Below are 15,536 nucleotides of genomic sequence, written 5' to 3'. Positions count from 1 at the left end.
ATGCACCGCCCTGCAGGTAAATCTCTCCTCCTGCTGCTGATTTCAATCAGTCTGTGCTTTTTGCAGAGTTTGGGGTTCCATGCAAGAGCAGTCGGTTCTCCCTTTTCAGTTTGGGGAGGGAAGGTGTTGGTGCTGGAAATACACATTAATGATTTATTGGGGACAAGTGGTTGTCTTTTGTCTGGAGTGGCAAGCAGAGCAGGAGAAACTAGGATGCCAGTTGAATCTGTGGGTTTCCTCTTCTGGGAATATCCTAGAACTCTTAGCAATGCAACTGTTCTCAACAGATCTCTTTGGGGTTCCCTCTCTGTGAGTCATTCTAGATTCAATTAAAACATGGACACAATCCATTTTTTCCCTCATAGGGAAATAAGTCACATGTTTGGCAGACAGTAAATCATATCCTCCAGCTGATCTTGCCATACAAGGAAGTGCTAACAAAGACTTAGGAGAATACTATTGACAACATAGTTAAGAGCAATGGATTCTCTCCGCTTCATATAGCGCTTGGTATAAACTATTCTTAGTTTGCTAGTCTGGATCATCTTTATTCTCAAAAGCACATGTGCTTTCAGGCAGAAGCTTTGTTGGTATAAATTGTCATAGCTTTGTTGAAATCTCCCTCCATTTCTGACTATTGACTCCAGCTGGTGATTCTCCCCCCCATACTTATTTTTTTAGGTGCATTCTCCAGTATTATGGAAACACGTCTTTCTTAGCTAGCTGTTTTCTTCAAATAGCAAATCTTCTTCTTTATTGCCCTGAGCTAGGATATCTTTCCAAATGTTTTATTTTTTTTTATTATTTGAATTATTGACATTTAGTGAGTAATTATACCACTTGAGTTTGGGTTGTTATAGTTTATAGTTTACAAGTTTTCTTTTTACTAACCAGGAGTATACACTATATCAATTCACATTTATTGAAGCAACATACCTTATTAAGATTCTTAAATTTTACCTTTTTTATGTTAGAAAATGGTGAATGCTGTATTTCTTATTTAATTATTAGTTAGAGGCACATAAGGAAGGTGGAAATAACTTTATTAAAGCCTGTTTTGTATTTAAAACTGATTTATTAAAACATTAAACCAAGGAAGTATGAATGGTAGTTATAAATTGAACTGATTCTTTCTGGTCAGCAGTTCTTTCAAGGTTTTAGAACTAGCAGATCTCATCCTTTCAAACCTAGTTTTTATTCATAAATTGGAAGAGCAAAATGAGCTTTCCTGTTTTTTCAACTCATTATTGGTTTCTCAATTTTGACTTTAGTCATGGAACTGAAGTGGTTGAATAAACTGAAACAAAGGAAATATTCTATCTGCACCTGCAGAGAAGGCTACTTCTGTCAGAAGCTGGTTTAGCACTTCAACAAGCTCTGGTTCCAGGTGCCAAGTCAGATACTTTCACCAGTTCAGTAGTTTGAATTTCTTTAAAGCTTTGGAAGCAAATCTACTGATTGAACATTATTATTCTATTTAAATTTAAAAGATTTTAGTAGATTACTATAGTAAATCTAAGCCTTAATATCGGTTGACATTATTTTCAAATAGGTTTATTTTTTAAAAAGAAAAAATATATTTAAATAAAGTCTGATTAAAATGAAAATTCAATTAAAAAAAACATTCCTTTTTAGCCATCCTGGTTTGATTCAAAGTCCACTGAGGTCAATAACTCCCAATGATTTCTCAGGGCTTTGCATCAGGTTCTCAGCATAAAACATTATATATGACATTCCATTTTCATCTATGAAAATGATTTTCTTTATATTACTAGCCATGCTATCCTGACTTCAGGACATGCCTATCATAGGCAGATGAGTATGTAAGAGTTCTCAGCCCTTCAGTAACACTACAAGGGAAGGCAACAGGTAAAAGAGAAGCTGTTGTAAACTTGTGTTTTCTCTTGCTTTTCCTCGGTCATCTGTTGCCTCATAATAAATACCTAATGTCTGGAAATGTTTCAGCGCAAGGGTCCGCAGAGTTTTGACCCACCTGAAGTACACAGGGACTGAGAATGTAACACTGTCTGATCCAAAGTTCACTGAAGTCAATACGAGTCTTCATTGCTTTCAAAGAGGTTTGGATCAGATCCTTTGTCAAGCCACCTCTTATTTCGTCTGGCTGTTGAGTTCTGCAAAAAGAACAGAATCAGCCATTTGAAGACCACATGGTCCCTTTGGCACTGTGGACTTTTAATATATGTGGGTTCCAACTGCAAAATTTGGCTCAGAAATTCTCAGTAGAATCCAGCTTCTCCTTTATGTCTATGATTCTATTCTTAAACTTTGGCTGATGCAAAGAAACCACTTGAGTTTTGCTCTTGTGGTTTATGTGAACAGAGGTACTTGGGAAAGTGTCTCAGTGGGTGTACATTTATGAATGTTGCAGGGAGACGTTGCTAATGCCTGAGATGCATCATTGAGGCTGACTGCCAAAACCATCCTGAAGAGTCTGAGTTAGATTGTCAAGTGCTCAGCTCATCCCATTGTAGCACTTAGGGCCAGATTTTCAAACGGATTCAGCCCCAAACGTGCTGAGCCATTCTGCTAATCCAGACCTTACTTTGGTGACTAAATGGGGATGGGGGTTGTTTGGAGCCATTTGGAAAATCTGGCCCAGATTGTGGTTATAAAATGGCATTAGTTATTATAAGGAAGGAATAAGAGTGTGGGACATGTGAAATAGAGATGGCCCCAGAATTGGAATCATACATGGAAACCAGCCACTGCCGTATCCAATCTCTGCTCCCCTCATACCTCTGGAGTTCAGAAAAAATGGGCCCTGTGGCCAAAGTCATCCCTGGCTTTTTCATTGCAAAACCCAAACTACTCCTGGCATTTGTTAGATTGGTGCACAATCATCTTTTTGCTTTCTTCAGCGTGGGTCCCTATGTATAGTACAACCTCTCTGAGTTCATCCTTATCGTCCCCACCCAACGCACATATCAGCTCCCACTTCTGCCATGTGGACCAATAAATCCCTGTTTGTCTGTCCCATTTCCCCTATCATCTGTATGTTCTGAGACTCTGAGCTGCTTCAGGAACCCTTCTTTGTCTGGGAAGTGTGTAGCATATGGTGCATGTCAGCATACACACATGATGGTCGTCTCTCTACAAATCAGGTATTAAACAAGGCACTACCCTTTAAAATAGAGTCTTGTGCTAAAATTATCTAATTTAAATGATGCACATGAAATAAAAAAGATATTGAACATAATTACTCACAAATAATAATGATTCCCTAAGTGATGGTGTGTAATTAAGTTGCGTTTCTCTTTTCACGATCCCCCATCCACTCCTTTTTCTCCTTCCTTTTCCCAGCTGTAGATCCTTACCTTGCAAAAACTTAAGAACAGAACTATCTTAAGGCAAGATCCGATGCCTGATATGCCAGATGATCACTAATAGGCATTTATTTGACAATATTTTCCTGTTTCTCTTGAAGACAAGATCTCCCCCTTGACTGCTACACTTACCACTTCCCAGACCCCCCGCATTCACTTGCTCAGCCTGCAAACTCTTCACCTCTTTCTACTTCACCCTTCTTCCCCTTCAATCCAGCTTCATTGTGTAACAATAAAACTGATTCACCAGGAGTTAGATAATACACTTAGATTCCTGTTTTATTTCATATAGTAGACAGGGTCCGTCTGAGCCTATAACTCAAGCCTCCCAGTGGATGCTGTACAGGTCTGATCTTGCAAAGATTTAATCTTACTCACATTCTTGTGTTTTTGCTGGATCAAGCCTTCACTTGTAAGTACATAAGAATGGCCATACTGGGTCAGACCAAAGGTCCATCTAGCCCAATATCCTGTCTACTGACAGTGGCCAATGCCAGGTGTCCCAGAGGGAATGAACAGAACAGGTAATCAGGTGATCCATCCCCTGTTGCCCATTCCCAGCTTCTGGCAAAAGGAGGCTAGGCACACCATCTCTGCAAATCCTGGCTAAAAGCCATTGATGGATCTATCCTTCATGAATGTTTCTAGTTCTTTTTTGAACCCTGTTATAATCTTGGCCTTCACAACATCCTCTGGCAAAGAGTTGCACAGGTTGACTGTGCGTTGAGTGAAAAAATACTTCCTTTAGTTTGTTTTAAACCTGCTGCCTATTAATTGCATTTGGTGGCCCCTAGTTCTTGTGTTATGAGAAGGAGTAAATAACACTTCCTTATTTACTTTCTTCACACCAGTCATGATTTTATAGACCTCTATCATCTCCCCCTTTGTCATCTCTTTTCCAAGCTGAAAAGTCCAAGTCTTATTAATCTCTCCTCAGATGGCAGCCGTTCCATACCCCTAATCATTTTTGTTGCCCTTTTCTGAACCTTTTCTAAGTCCAATATATGTTTTTTGAGATGGGGCGACCACAGCTGTATGCAGTATTCAAGATGTTGGCATACCATGGATTTATGTAGAGGCAATATGATTCTTATCTATCCCTTTCTTAATGATTCCCAGCATTTTGTTGGCCTTTTTGACTGCTGCTGCAGATTGAGTGGATGTTTTCAGAGAACTATTCACAATGACTCCAAGATCTCTCTCTCTCTCTCTCTCTCTCTAATTTAGATCCCCTCATTTTATATGTATAGTCATTGACTCTGCATTGGAGTTGACTGTTGGGGAAGAAGGTTGGCTTGGGTCTTTCACCTTTTATCTTTCCACCCTCTCATCATTTGCCCAAACTTCATGTATATATGAATCCTGAATATATCCAAATTCTCCATTGGTGCAAATTGGCACAGTTCCATTGGAGTCAATGGAATTACACTATCTTATACCTAGAGCTGCATTCTTTGCTGGTATATGACACAAAGTATACAGAGAGTCCCTCATACTCTGCTCTTTTTTTTTTGACTTTTGAGTTTTCTAAATGCTTATCTGAATCCAAAATTATCTAAGTCTGTCCCAAATTAGCTTGGCTCTATCCAGAAGTTATAACCTCCCTCTGATTCCTTTCTGTGGGAAAAAAAAGAAGGGGTTCTCAACCTGCAACTGGGGCATGCTGACTGGTGCTGAACAGTTGTGGTTCTGTTTTAAGAACTGCTGGATTGTTTTTTCTGTAAGGTGCTGCCACTCCGTGGAGCAGCTGCCCACAGCTCCAGGTAGCTCCTGCCTGCCCTGTGTTTGTGGCTCCCTTTTGGCGTTGGATCTGGGAGTGTTATCCAACTTCTGACGAGTCACTTCCCCTTCGCGCACACACACACTGAAGTTATGTTGCTAGATTGGCTGGGGAGGGCGCAGAAAGGTAGAACGAGGGGAATGGGGTGAAGAGAAGGAAGACAGGTGTCGAAAGGAGATTGTGGGAGGATCTGCTGTCTTCAAGAGAAACTTAGGGAAGAAAAAAAGAAAATGCAGTCAAATATGTGTAGTGCACACTGAAAATGAGGGAGCTGTTATTTGTATTGTGATAGTGCCTAGAAGCCTCAACCAGTTTGGAGTCTCATTGTGCTTGGTATTATACAACCAAGCAATCGAAAAATGGCAGGTCCTTCCCCAAGGCAACAAAGGAGAGGAGTGGCTGCTTAAATGTTTTCTTATCACTTACCTAGATTATGCAGAGCAGAAATATAATTTAAAAAGTTCAGAATAGCATGTAGCCTTTGATAGGGGGCTAGCCATGAATTGTGTCCTGATTGGACTTATCTGACTCTTGCATAAACTAAAGCAATTCTGACCTCTGCTGTTGGGTCAACATATCATTAATAAGTGCAGCACTTCCTGGGCAGATTGTGTAATGTTTATGTTGGCACGTAGCTCTCACCATCACAATTCCTGGCACCGGAGGTTGGTGTTATAATAAAGGTGGGGTTGAATTACAAAATGTCTTGATTGGCAGGCAAATGTTCTGGCAAATTAACTGAATCTGTGTCTGTTACTCAAACTAATGTAACTCACTGATTTTAAAAATTGTAGACTGGAGGCAAACCTTTTCTTTTCCTGCATTGTCAACCTTTGCATGTTCAGAGTGAATAAGAAATGCTCGGCAAAAGATAAATCAGAGTTTCTTTTCTCCTTCTCTTTCAATACAAGAACATAATTTAATTCCATTAAATTAAAAGGTGGCGAATTCAAAACTAATATGAGGAAATAGACTGTCACCAAACATGTATCTGGACTAGGGAACTCATGCCCACCGGAAGTTGTTGGGGCTGAGAATTTAGGAAGATTCAAAGAGGGATTAGACATTTCTGTGGATATGCAGAGTTATCATAATTAACGATAAACATTTTTGCAAGGTATATTAAACCTCATGCTTCAGGCCTTAAGCCAATTTCTCTGTATTAGAGATCAGGATGAGATCTAATGTGGGGTCAGATTATCAACATCTGCTACTGTGTCAGTTACAGAAACGGGACTGGAACAAATCGCCCTCGGCGGTGGCGAATTAGCAACTGGGACAATGAGGTGTGTGCCCGGGGGCCCCGGCCAATTGGGGGGGGCCCTGGAAAAATGGCGCTCCCATGTCCCGACCTACTCCTGCTGGGGAGTGAGGTTGGTGTGCGGGGACTTGCCTATGAGCTGTTCAGATGAAGGCTCTTCAGTCATCGGGGGAGATGGAATTTTGCTGCCAGGTCATTCTGTGACCAGCTCGCCGGGTGTTGCATCTTGTCCTCATCCTTGGCTCAGGCACGGTTTGTAAGTCAGCAGGTGGAGCCATATAGTTGCAGTTCCATTACAGACCTCCCTGTTGAGGAAGCCACGCCCCACTCAAGAGTATTACATATGGGTGGGTGTGGCCAGCCATGTGGCACAGACTACCTGCAGGTTTTGGTGCTGATCAGGCCTTTGGGAGCCAAGGCTGTAGCCCTTTGGTCCTCTTCACTGCTGTGATGTTCTTTAGCAGCTTATCTATCACAGAGAAAATAAAACGTTGCCTTTCAGAAAACAACTAAACTCCCCTTGTGTTAAAAACTGCTTGATTTGTCCTGCCCTGAAATTGCTGTCCTCAGATCCTTTCACAGCATAGCATGAATTTTGACAAATGGAGATTGGAAAAATTCTGCTAATGTGAATCTACTGTTATACTGGATCATACTGCTGCTGTTATGGAGAGTTGCCACGCCCCCCCTCCCCATTTGATTTTCACTGTATGGTGCTAAAAGCTTTCAGTGAGAACCTGTGCAAAAAAGGCAGCATGATTGTCACGTGCTAAGACTTTGCAGCTAGGCACCTTGAGTGAGCTGCTAGTGGAAATGCTTTGTGCACGACTGGCTGGTGTGACTTGTGTCACTGCTTCTCTCAACCTGAAGAAATGTCACTGCAAGCATCTCATCTGAAAGTGGCTGGTTCCATAGGCCCTGACGTTTTCTTTTCCCTTGGGATGCTCTATCCCCACTCCGCTCCACCCCAAGGCCACCTCCGCACTCTGCCCCTTCTCCTAAGGTTCTGCCCTCACTCTGCCTCTTTCTGACCCTCCCCTGAGGTCCCCACTGGCTGATCTCCACCCTCCCCCAAGCTCCTCCCTGAGCTGCCGAACAGCTGTGACTGGTGGGTGCTGAGCACCCACAATTTTTTTTTCAGTGGGTGATCCAACCCCAGAGCACCCACAGAGTTGCCACCGCAGGCTGGTTCATGAAAAAGATCTGGGAGTGGTTCTTTTTCTCCTGGGATACCTCTACACTACACCTGCGGCCAAGCCTCCCAGCCCAGGCCCACAGGGTTGTCTTAACAGGGCTCATGCTAGTGCACTAATAATAGCTGTGTAGACATTGCTTTGACATTGCGGCTTGGACTCTCAAGCCCCACCCCCCCCACCCCCCCGCCCTCCAGCTCCATTCTGAGCAGCAGGTCTACACAGCTATTTTTAGTGTGTTAGCATGAGACCACACAACTCAGTGGTACCTGGCCTGGGAGGCTCGCACCCAGATGCAGTGCAGCTACACTCCTTGATCATGTAGAGAGGTTTGAGAGTCTGCTCCTGTCACTAACCCACCAGAAGTGGCTCTTTAGCTCAAGTGCTTTGAAAATCAGAACCTCCATGTTCAGTCCCTGCTGATGACTTACTGCTACAGATAGAAGTCCTAATACTGCAATGCTTAATAGTGCAGTTCCTTTAACTCAAGATGCTGATTTCTGTGCCTGTAGTTGAATATGATATAGTTCAGTGACAGCAGAGCTGGGCAAGAAACAGTTTTCCCAACCTGTGAAAATGTTTGAGATTTCAGAAGTTTTTCCCGTTCGTCGGTGAGACAAACCAAAGACCTTTCAAAAATGTTCACAGAATCCAGTGCAGAGAAAGAGTGACCCCAGAGAAGCCAACATCCCAGTGCTTAAGGCTGTCATGTGGTATGGAAGTCGGGGGGGGAAGACACCTAGGTCAAAGTCCCCACTCTTCCTAATTTGGAGCAGGGATTTAAACCTGGTTCTCCCACATCCCATGAGATTGCCCTGACCACCAAGCTGTAGAGTCAGTCTCTCCTCTCCAAAAAAAACCTGCTTTATCAAAAATTCCTGATCATTGCTAATGAGCAGTTTGAACCACGGACCAGCATGTTCATTTTAAACACCCAGGTGCTTTAAGACAAACTTTGTTTGACTGGTGGAACATGTAATACTGTGTGCGTGCATACCACTGCCCTGTACCAGACAGAATGTCAGAGAGGTAGGGGTGTGTGTGTGTGTGTATATATATAAATATGAGAAAGAGACAACTCCATCTTGGCAGACACACAGGGATTGAACCAGGACTGCTGGAGCTAGAATCATAAACTAAAAGCTGAGGCTTCCGTGATGGGGCTATAACAGACTCTGCCCCTGTAAATCAGGCACAGAAAGAATTATGTAACACACTCACCAGTGGTTTATATACACATCAAATACCCTTTAGTGGCTGTTTGTACATTTAATGGAGATTTTCCTTCAAATCAGGCGAGAGGGGCCTGCATGTTTTGGAGCAGAAGGTCTTGATGTCTACAAGAGCAAGTTGAAAAATTCTATGTGTTTTTGATGAATATTTTCAATAAAATGTCTGGATTTTTTTTTTTACTTAGTTTGGATTTTTTATGGAATTGTTTTATTTTGTTTTCATTTTGTCAAAAAAACAAAATTTGGTTTCCAGGTTTCAAAAACAGAAAAGTTTTAATTTTGCCCTCCATCTCCCCCTTCTTCCCCCCACATTTTCCACTGGACAACCATTAAACCCTCAGCAGTCACAAAATCACTGTACCAGGTACTGCCACATTCAGTTTGAAATGTATTTCCTTTTCTGTGTTCTCTTTCAGAAACACTAATGGGGCTCATTGCTGGGAACCTCAGGAAAGCCAGAGAAATAGCCCACAGTGACTCGCATGTTCCTGAACAGCTAAAGCATTATTTACAGAAAGCTCTGGAGGTTGCTGTTGGACTGGACCCTTACCTGGACGCAATGGCAACTGCAAAGTAATGAGATTTACTTATTACCTTGTGCATTTTTCTCATGGTCTGATCCCTAAAGCCGTAGATTTTTAAGGGCCTAAGGGACCCATAATCTTAAGGCTGCCCCAAGACTGTGGAATAAACTCCTGCAGGAACAACAACCTCACCTCCTTCCACTGTAAAGTGCAAGGCACATTTCTTTAACCTTGCCTTCTCTAACACAAACACAAAGCAATGTAACTATGTGGGGTGGGGGGTGGTGCATGCAAACACACACACACATTGCTACATGTTTGTTATATATTAAATATTTAAAATATAATAATAAAAAAATCCAAATCAAAACTGCACTGCACACACTTCTCCCCCTGGGGAGAGGATGAGAAAACAAACATAAGACAGATGTTAGTCATGTTCCTTAATGCACTAATGGTAGACGCTCTGATACTGTGGTGATGAGCATGGTATAACAATCTGAATAAAAGAGACCTTGTGTGGAACACAAGCCATAGAATGTGATCCAGTTACCCATATTGAGCTCCAGGACTTGTATTTGACTAAAGCATATCTTTCAGAAAGGCATCCAGTCTTGATCTGAAGACTTCAAGAGATGGAGAATTCATTGCCCCCATTGGTAGATTCACCATATGCATACCATTTAACAGTTTTCTTCTCTTTTAGAACTCATTAAAAAGCCACAGTGCAATGGCTTTTTGGACTGGTTTTAGGAGAGCCAAGAAAGAAGGGGCTTGATTCTTCTCTGTTCCTGGAAAACTAGGGAATTTGTCTGAGTAAGGACTTGGCAAAACAATTGGTTAATAGCTAAGGCCCAATTCTACCTTGACCTTCACATGGACTTCACTGGGGCTCTGTCCAGGCGCAGGGATTTCCCCCGCATGGGGGGAAATCATTGCAGGATCAAGGCCTCAGAAAGAATGTCAGGATTTAACCACTAATAATAAGAACAAGCTGTGTTTTTAACAGACTGCAACACTGGAGATCCTGCTCGAATGCAGCCATTGGTTTTTTTAAATGCTGTTCTCTATTTGCTTCTTCTAGTTAGGAGTAAACACAGATGAACTTTCTATATAAAACATATTAGGAGCCTGAGGATTCAGCCCAACAATAATAGCCTTTGTATGCAGTAGAGCTTTTATTTCAAAAGTGCTTTACAAATATTAATTATGCTGCTAACTAAATTATTTTAGTAACTAAACTAATTAATTAAACTAATTTTAGGTATCATTAATTCAGAAGTCCAGTTGATACTCTCATTATTCCTCTTACAGCTGCAGCATATTACCTGGGTGTGTGGGGTCTGCTAAATAGTTCCCATCTATCAGCATAAATTCTGATCTGTGGAAAAAGCCAGTTCTTTCTGAAATTGACAATGTGTAAACTGTTCCAGTCTGTGGATTATGGGAACGCTGAGCATTAGTTCTGTTGCTGAAATAATAGCTGATAGTTGTTTGACTTGCACTAGCTGTGTGATAATAGCTATACATTATCTTATTAAAGTTGTTAAAGCATTTGTGAGGGGCAGAAAAGAGGTTATAGGAAATGTTCAGCTCGTCAAGGCTTGGATTATCTGAGTGTGTCTGATATGGGTTATGAATTCTTTCTCATTTTACTGAAGGTTGGCGGGGGAGGAGAGTAAAAATAGCTTCCGTGGTGTAAAATTCTGGCCTGTAGAAGCATCACAAGCCTCCTGGGATTGACAGCGGTGGCGTCTATTCTCTTCAGATGGGGGAATCTTGCCTGCCTGGTGGCTCTTGTCTTCTTTGATATCCCATGCTATCTTCTTTCCAGAGCAGAGCCTCCCTACTCCTGGGGTCCCAGTGCTCGGGCACCCGCCCACGCCTGAAACTTTACATAGCAGTTTTACAGCCCTGTAGCCTGAGCCCCACAAGCCCAGATCATCTGACACAGGCCAGGGTGTTTAGCTGCTGTGGAGACATACCCTTATTTAGTCCTGTTTGATTGGCATACACTGTATGCTAGTCAGGAGCTGCGCCAGTGTTTTTGGTGCCCTAGGCAGGGGTCCTTCCGCACTCCCGGTTGGCGGCAATTCAGTGGTGGTGTGGGGGGGTCCTTCCGTGCTCCCAGTCTTCAGAGCACTTCAGCAGTGGGTCCCAGAGCGAGTGAAGGACCCACTGCAGAATTGCCGCCGAATACCCGGAGTGTGGAAGGACCCCCCCACCGCCAAATTGCCGCCGAGGGCCACAAAATGCCTCCCTCCCAAATCCTGGTGCCCTAGGAGACCGCCTAGGTCGCCTAAATGGAAGCGCCAGATCTGATGCTAGTTAGGCTCTGTGAAATAAGGCCTGGCGACTCCAGTGAGTTCTTCCCAGGTTACAGGAAGGAGGTTACATGAGCTCCATCTCCAAGGAGTTGAGTTTTCTGAAGGCAGTAGCTCCGTTTGGAATTTCCAGCGCAGAAGAGCACTGCTACATGAAGGTCACAGAGATAACATACCAAGAACAGCTGGGGAGGTGCCGCACATCAGCTCTCAATGAAGGATCTCCTTTCCTTTACAGCTGTTCTGTTTTATATAAACCATGACCACATCCTACCTAATGCCTAAGGAGTTTTTGCTATCCTAGAGCTAGATGGACACTGAATTCTGTGACTTGTGGAGCACAGGAGGCTCTGGAATTTACCACAGCAGAGCAATCTATTCTTCTTGTGATGCTGCTTGCCTGCTACAGAGCCCTCTGGGGACCTTTGTCATTCAGGGTACCAGTTGTTCTTCCGGGCCCCAATGATCTTGCATATCATTCCATTATTTGTGGGCATGCCCTGTCTCATGTTATTGTGTATGGGGGGGGGGGGGGGTTGGAGGGGGAGAGATTTGCAGATTTTGTACAAGACACTAACACTCAGCTGATTGTTTCCTTTTTAGAACAGCCTCACTTGAAGGCTGGCAACTGAACGTTGCAGGCGTTGAAACAAAAGTTAAGCCTCATAAAGAATGTGCCTCTGGCTATCTAAAAGGCAAGTCCATCAGTCCAAGTCATAATTAAATGCTACAAATTTTGAATGCCAGATACCAGTAAGACCATGATGCTCGTCCCGCTATATCCCATGCGTCCGGAGAGAGGGTTTGATGGATGTAGACAGACAATGTGAAAGTGTTTGAGACAAAAAGGATTTAAATGAGGGGTTTTTCTATGGCTGGATTCTTCATTTTTCTTGAAAATCTAATTTTCAAACCTGCTCTGCCTCTTCCACAAACAATAAAGAGATCAGATTAATGCGGTGAAGGGCAATTTTTTTTTTAAATGGCAGGTTGGCAGAGGTTGTTTATGTGTGCTCGCAGTGGGGCAAGTATTGGTCCTCTCCAAACTAACGACACTTGGGGTTGTGTTCACGTGCAAAGCTATTGCACTAAATCTATTCCTGGACTCATTCTTCCCAGATGTTGCCATCTTTTCCATGATACATCGTTGCAGTGAAGCACTCTTGTAATGTATTACACTAATACATTGTTCAAAGGACAGCGCTGATGATAAATTTCTTAAATGATGATGCTGTCTAGGGATAATGACTCTAAGAGCAAATGCAAGCTAATGTGATTTTTTTTAACCTGGTCCCAGAAAGAATACAGGAGACATCTTAAAACCATTTTCTTCTGGGGAGAATGTTAAAATATGCAATATTTCAAGTACTATTTAACAAGCACTTAAACAGTACCAGCATTGATGATAAAGATTCTACACTTAAAACCAGTACCTTCATTCTGTTGTCGTTAGCAGTGTTTTAGATGAGATGCTGTCAGATTCTGTTGCTAAACCCCTAAAGTGTTTTACGATGTGATTAAAAAAAAAAAAGAATGATCACTTAGAAGTTAGATTTAATTTTCATTGTGAACAATGTATAGTGTATTGTCTTTAATATGGTTATTTTTAACAGTTTCTTCTATTCTTTGAATAGGCCAAGTTCTCAGGATGTTTGTTCATATGGTTGGAGCCAAGAGGATTTTATTAATTGGCAGACTTAAAGGTTACAGTATCCTTGCTATGGCGGAAGCATTGCCAGATGATGGAAAAATAATTTTGTGTGCAGTAGAGCCATATCTTGAAGTGAAAAGCCAGGAAGCGTCTGATTACTCATCTCATGTTAAACAGATAAGTGTGAAAGTGGGGCCAATAGCAGACACTTTGGAGGTAAACTCACCTATTATTATTGTTAATTAATAAATAATAATAATTCATTATTTGTATTATTATAGTATCTAGGAGCCCCAGTATCCCATTTAACATGAGATGCTTTACAAACACAGAACAAAAAGACGTTTCCTGCCCAAAGTGGTTACAATCTTAAGGAAGGGGACATTCATTTTAGAGCTGGTTCTGGTATTGGTTGCAAATACATTTAGTCCTGTCCACAAGTTGTTTGCAGATTTATCCTGATTTCTTTGTCATTTGCAAATATGCAAAAAAAAAAAAAAGTTCAGGGCGTGGATTGTTCAAGAACTGTTCATTTCAACTATTTAGTTGGGGGCTATTTGTTATTCCTGGTGTGTGACTGGACTGCTAAATCACATGGTATTGTTTCTTTTCCCTATCTAGAAGCATTGAAACTTTTTAATCAGGAGAACAATTCATCTCTAAATTCAGTGGACTTTGGATCACCTCCATAGAAGTCAATTGAAGCTTTTCCACTAATTTTAATGAGCTTTGGATCAGAGCCTATGATTCCCAAAGCAACACATGGGCAAAGTATACATGTGGCCCTCTGTGACTGACCCCACAGAGACTAGCCATCTGGTACAATTTATAAGAGAGGGACCAAGTTCTGTAGCTGAAGTGGTAGAGGTCTTCGCTTTGGTGATACTCTCTAGATATCTTCCAACTGATGACACAATCAGGGAATCAGGACAAAAGTTTTCCACTTCCAAAGCATTATCTAGCATGGTAGCTAGAGTTGGTTTGTCTTGTCCATTGGCTGGTCCCATGGGAGAGTAAAGCCTACCACTGATACCTGCTAATGGAGGCACTCCTTTTATCTGAAATGTTAGCTACCCAAACATTTGATTCTGAAGGTTAAGGGTTCTATTTCTGCTGATAACCCATGGTAGACATCATTAAGTAAGGAACATTTCTAGTACTTATGCCAATCAATTTGAGACTGAAAATGACATCAGTTTAAAGTGTGGGCTCAGCTGTAACATTATTTGCATTAACAGGGATTGTATTCATTTCTAAAATTGAATGGCCAGGAGCTTTTTGACCTCTGGCTTTTGTGACCTATGCATTTAATAGGAAAGAAACAAAGAGCTTTGGCATGCATCCTGAACATGAAATGGTACAGATCACCTGCAACGAGTGGTGGTTAAAATCCTTGCTCCCTGCAGTGAGTGTGAAAATAATTGAATTGCTGTTGCTCTCTAGTGCTCATTCTGTGCAACTGACTTACTGTGACTGAATTAAAATATGTAGAGGCCGGCGGGGTACCTGCTGTGAAGAGATTAAAGAAGGGACCAGAATGGGAGCGAAGACATGAAAATTAAATCCTTGAATCGTAATGCTGCAATTGATTTTATATCTTCCTCTTGCTTCTTATCAGCAACCACCAAAAGAACATTCCAAGCACAATCCTGCAGGAGGCTCAATGCCTTGAACTCCCATTTAAGCTAGTGGGAGTCAAAGGTGTTTGCTATTTGGTTGGAGGTGCCTATTGCCTCATGGCTGTGGATTCCTTGTTATGAAACAATTGAAGAATTACTGTATCAGCACTTGACCCTGCACCAATGAAGTCAATGAACGATTTGTCATTGACTTCAACAGGAGTAGGATCACTCTCTTAGGAGATGGGAATTTTGTTAGATTAACTACAGCCTGTGGAACTCATTGCCAGGAGGGTGTTGTGAAAGCCAAAACAATACTGGGTTCATTAGATAAGATCATGGGGGATAGCTCCATCAATGGCTATTAGCCAAAATGGTCAGGGATGTAGCACCATGCTCTAGTATCCCTAAGCCTCTAACTGGATGACAAGAGATGGATCATATTATAGTTGCTCTGTTCTGTTAATTTCCTCTGAAGCACCTGGCATTGGCCACTGTCGGCAGACAGGATACTGGGCTGGATGGACCATTGGTCTGACCCAGAATGTCCGTTCTTATGTACATGGAGAAAAAACTGTTTAAGGTTCAGCAGTAATGACAGTAACATA

The 15,536-nt window shown here is 42.1% G+C and overlaps 1 protein-coding gene across 1 annotated transcript in view; it reads left to right on the top strand.

The window, feature by feature from the left end:
* The window catches only part of LOC115655250, a 50,186-nt gene continuing 34,650 nt past the window's right edge, over positions 1-15,536 (top strand). Inside the window, exons 1-4 of the mRNA XM_030570494.1 lie at positions 1-16; positions 9,227-9,383; positions 12,262-12,353; positions 13,293-13,525. Coding sequence (XP_030426354.1) covers positions 1-16; positions 9,227-9,383; positions 12,262-12,353; positions 13,293-13,525 — 498 coding nt within the window. The remainder of the gene's footprint in view (positions 17-9,226; positions 9,384-12,261; positions 12,354-13,292; positions 13,526-15,536) is intronic.

This window comes from Gopherus evgoodei, chromosome 7 (genome assembly GCF_007399415.2).
Source record: "Gopherus evgoodei ecotype Sinaloan lineage chromosome 7, rGopEvg1_v1.p, whole genome shotgun sequence".
Lineage (NCBI taxonomy): Eukaryota > Metazoa > Chordata > Testudines > Testudinidae > Gopherus > Gopherus evgoodei.
This window is presented reverse-complemented; position numbering and strand designations above follow the sequence as displayed.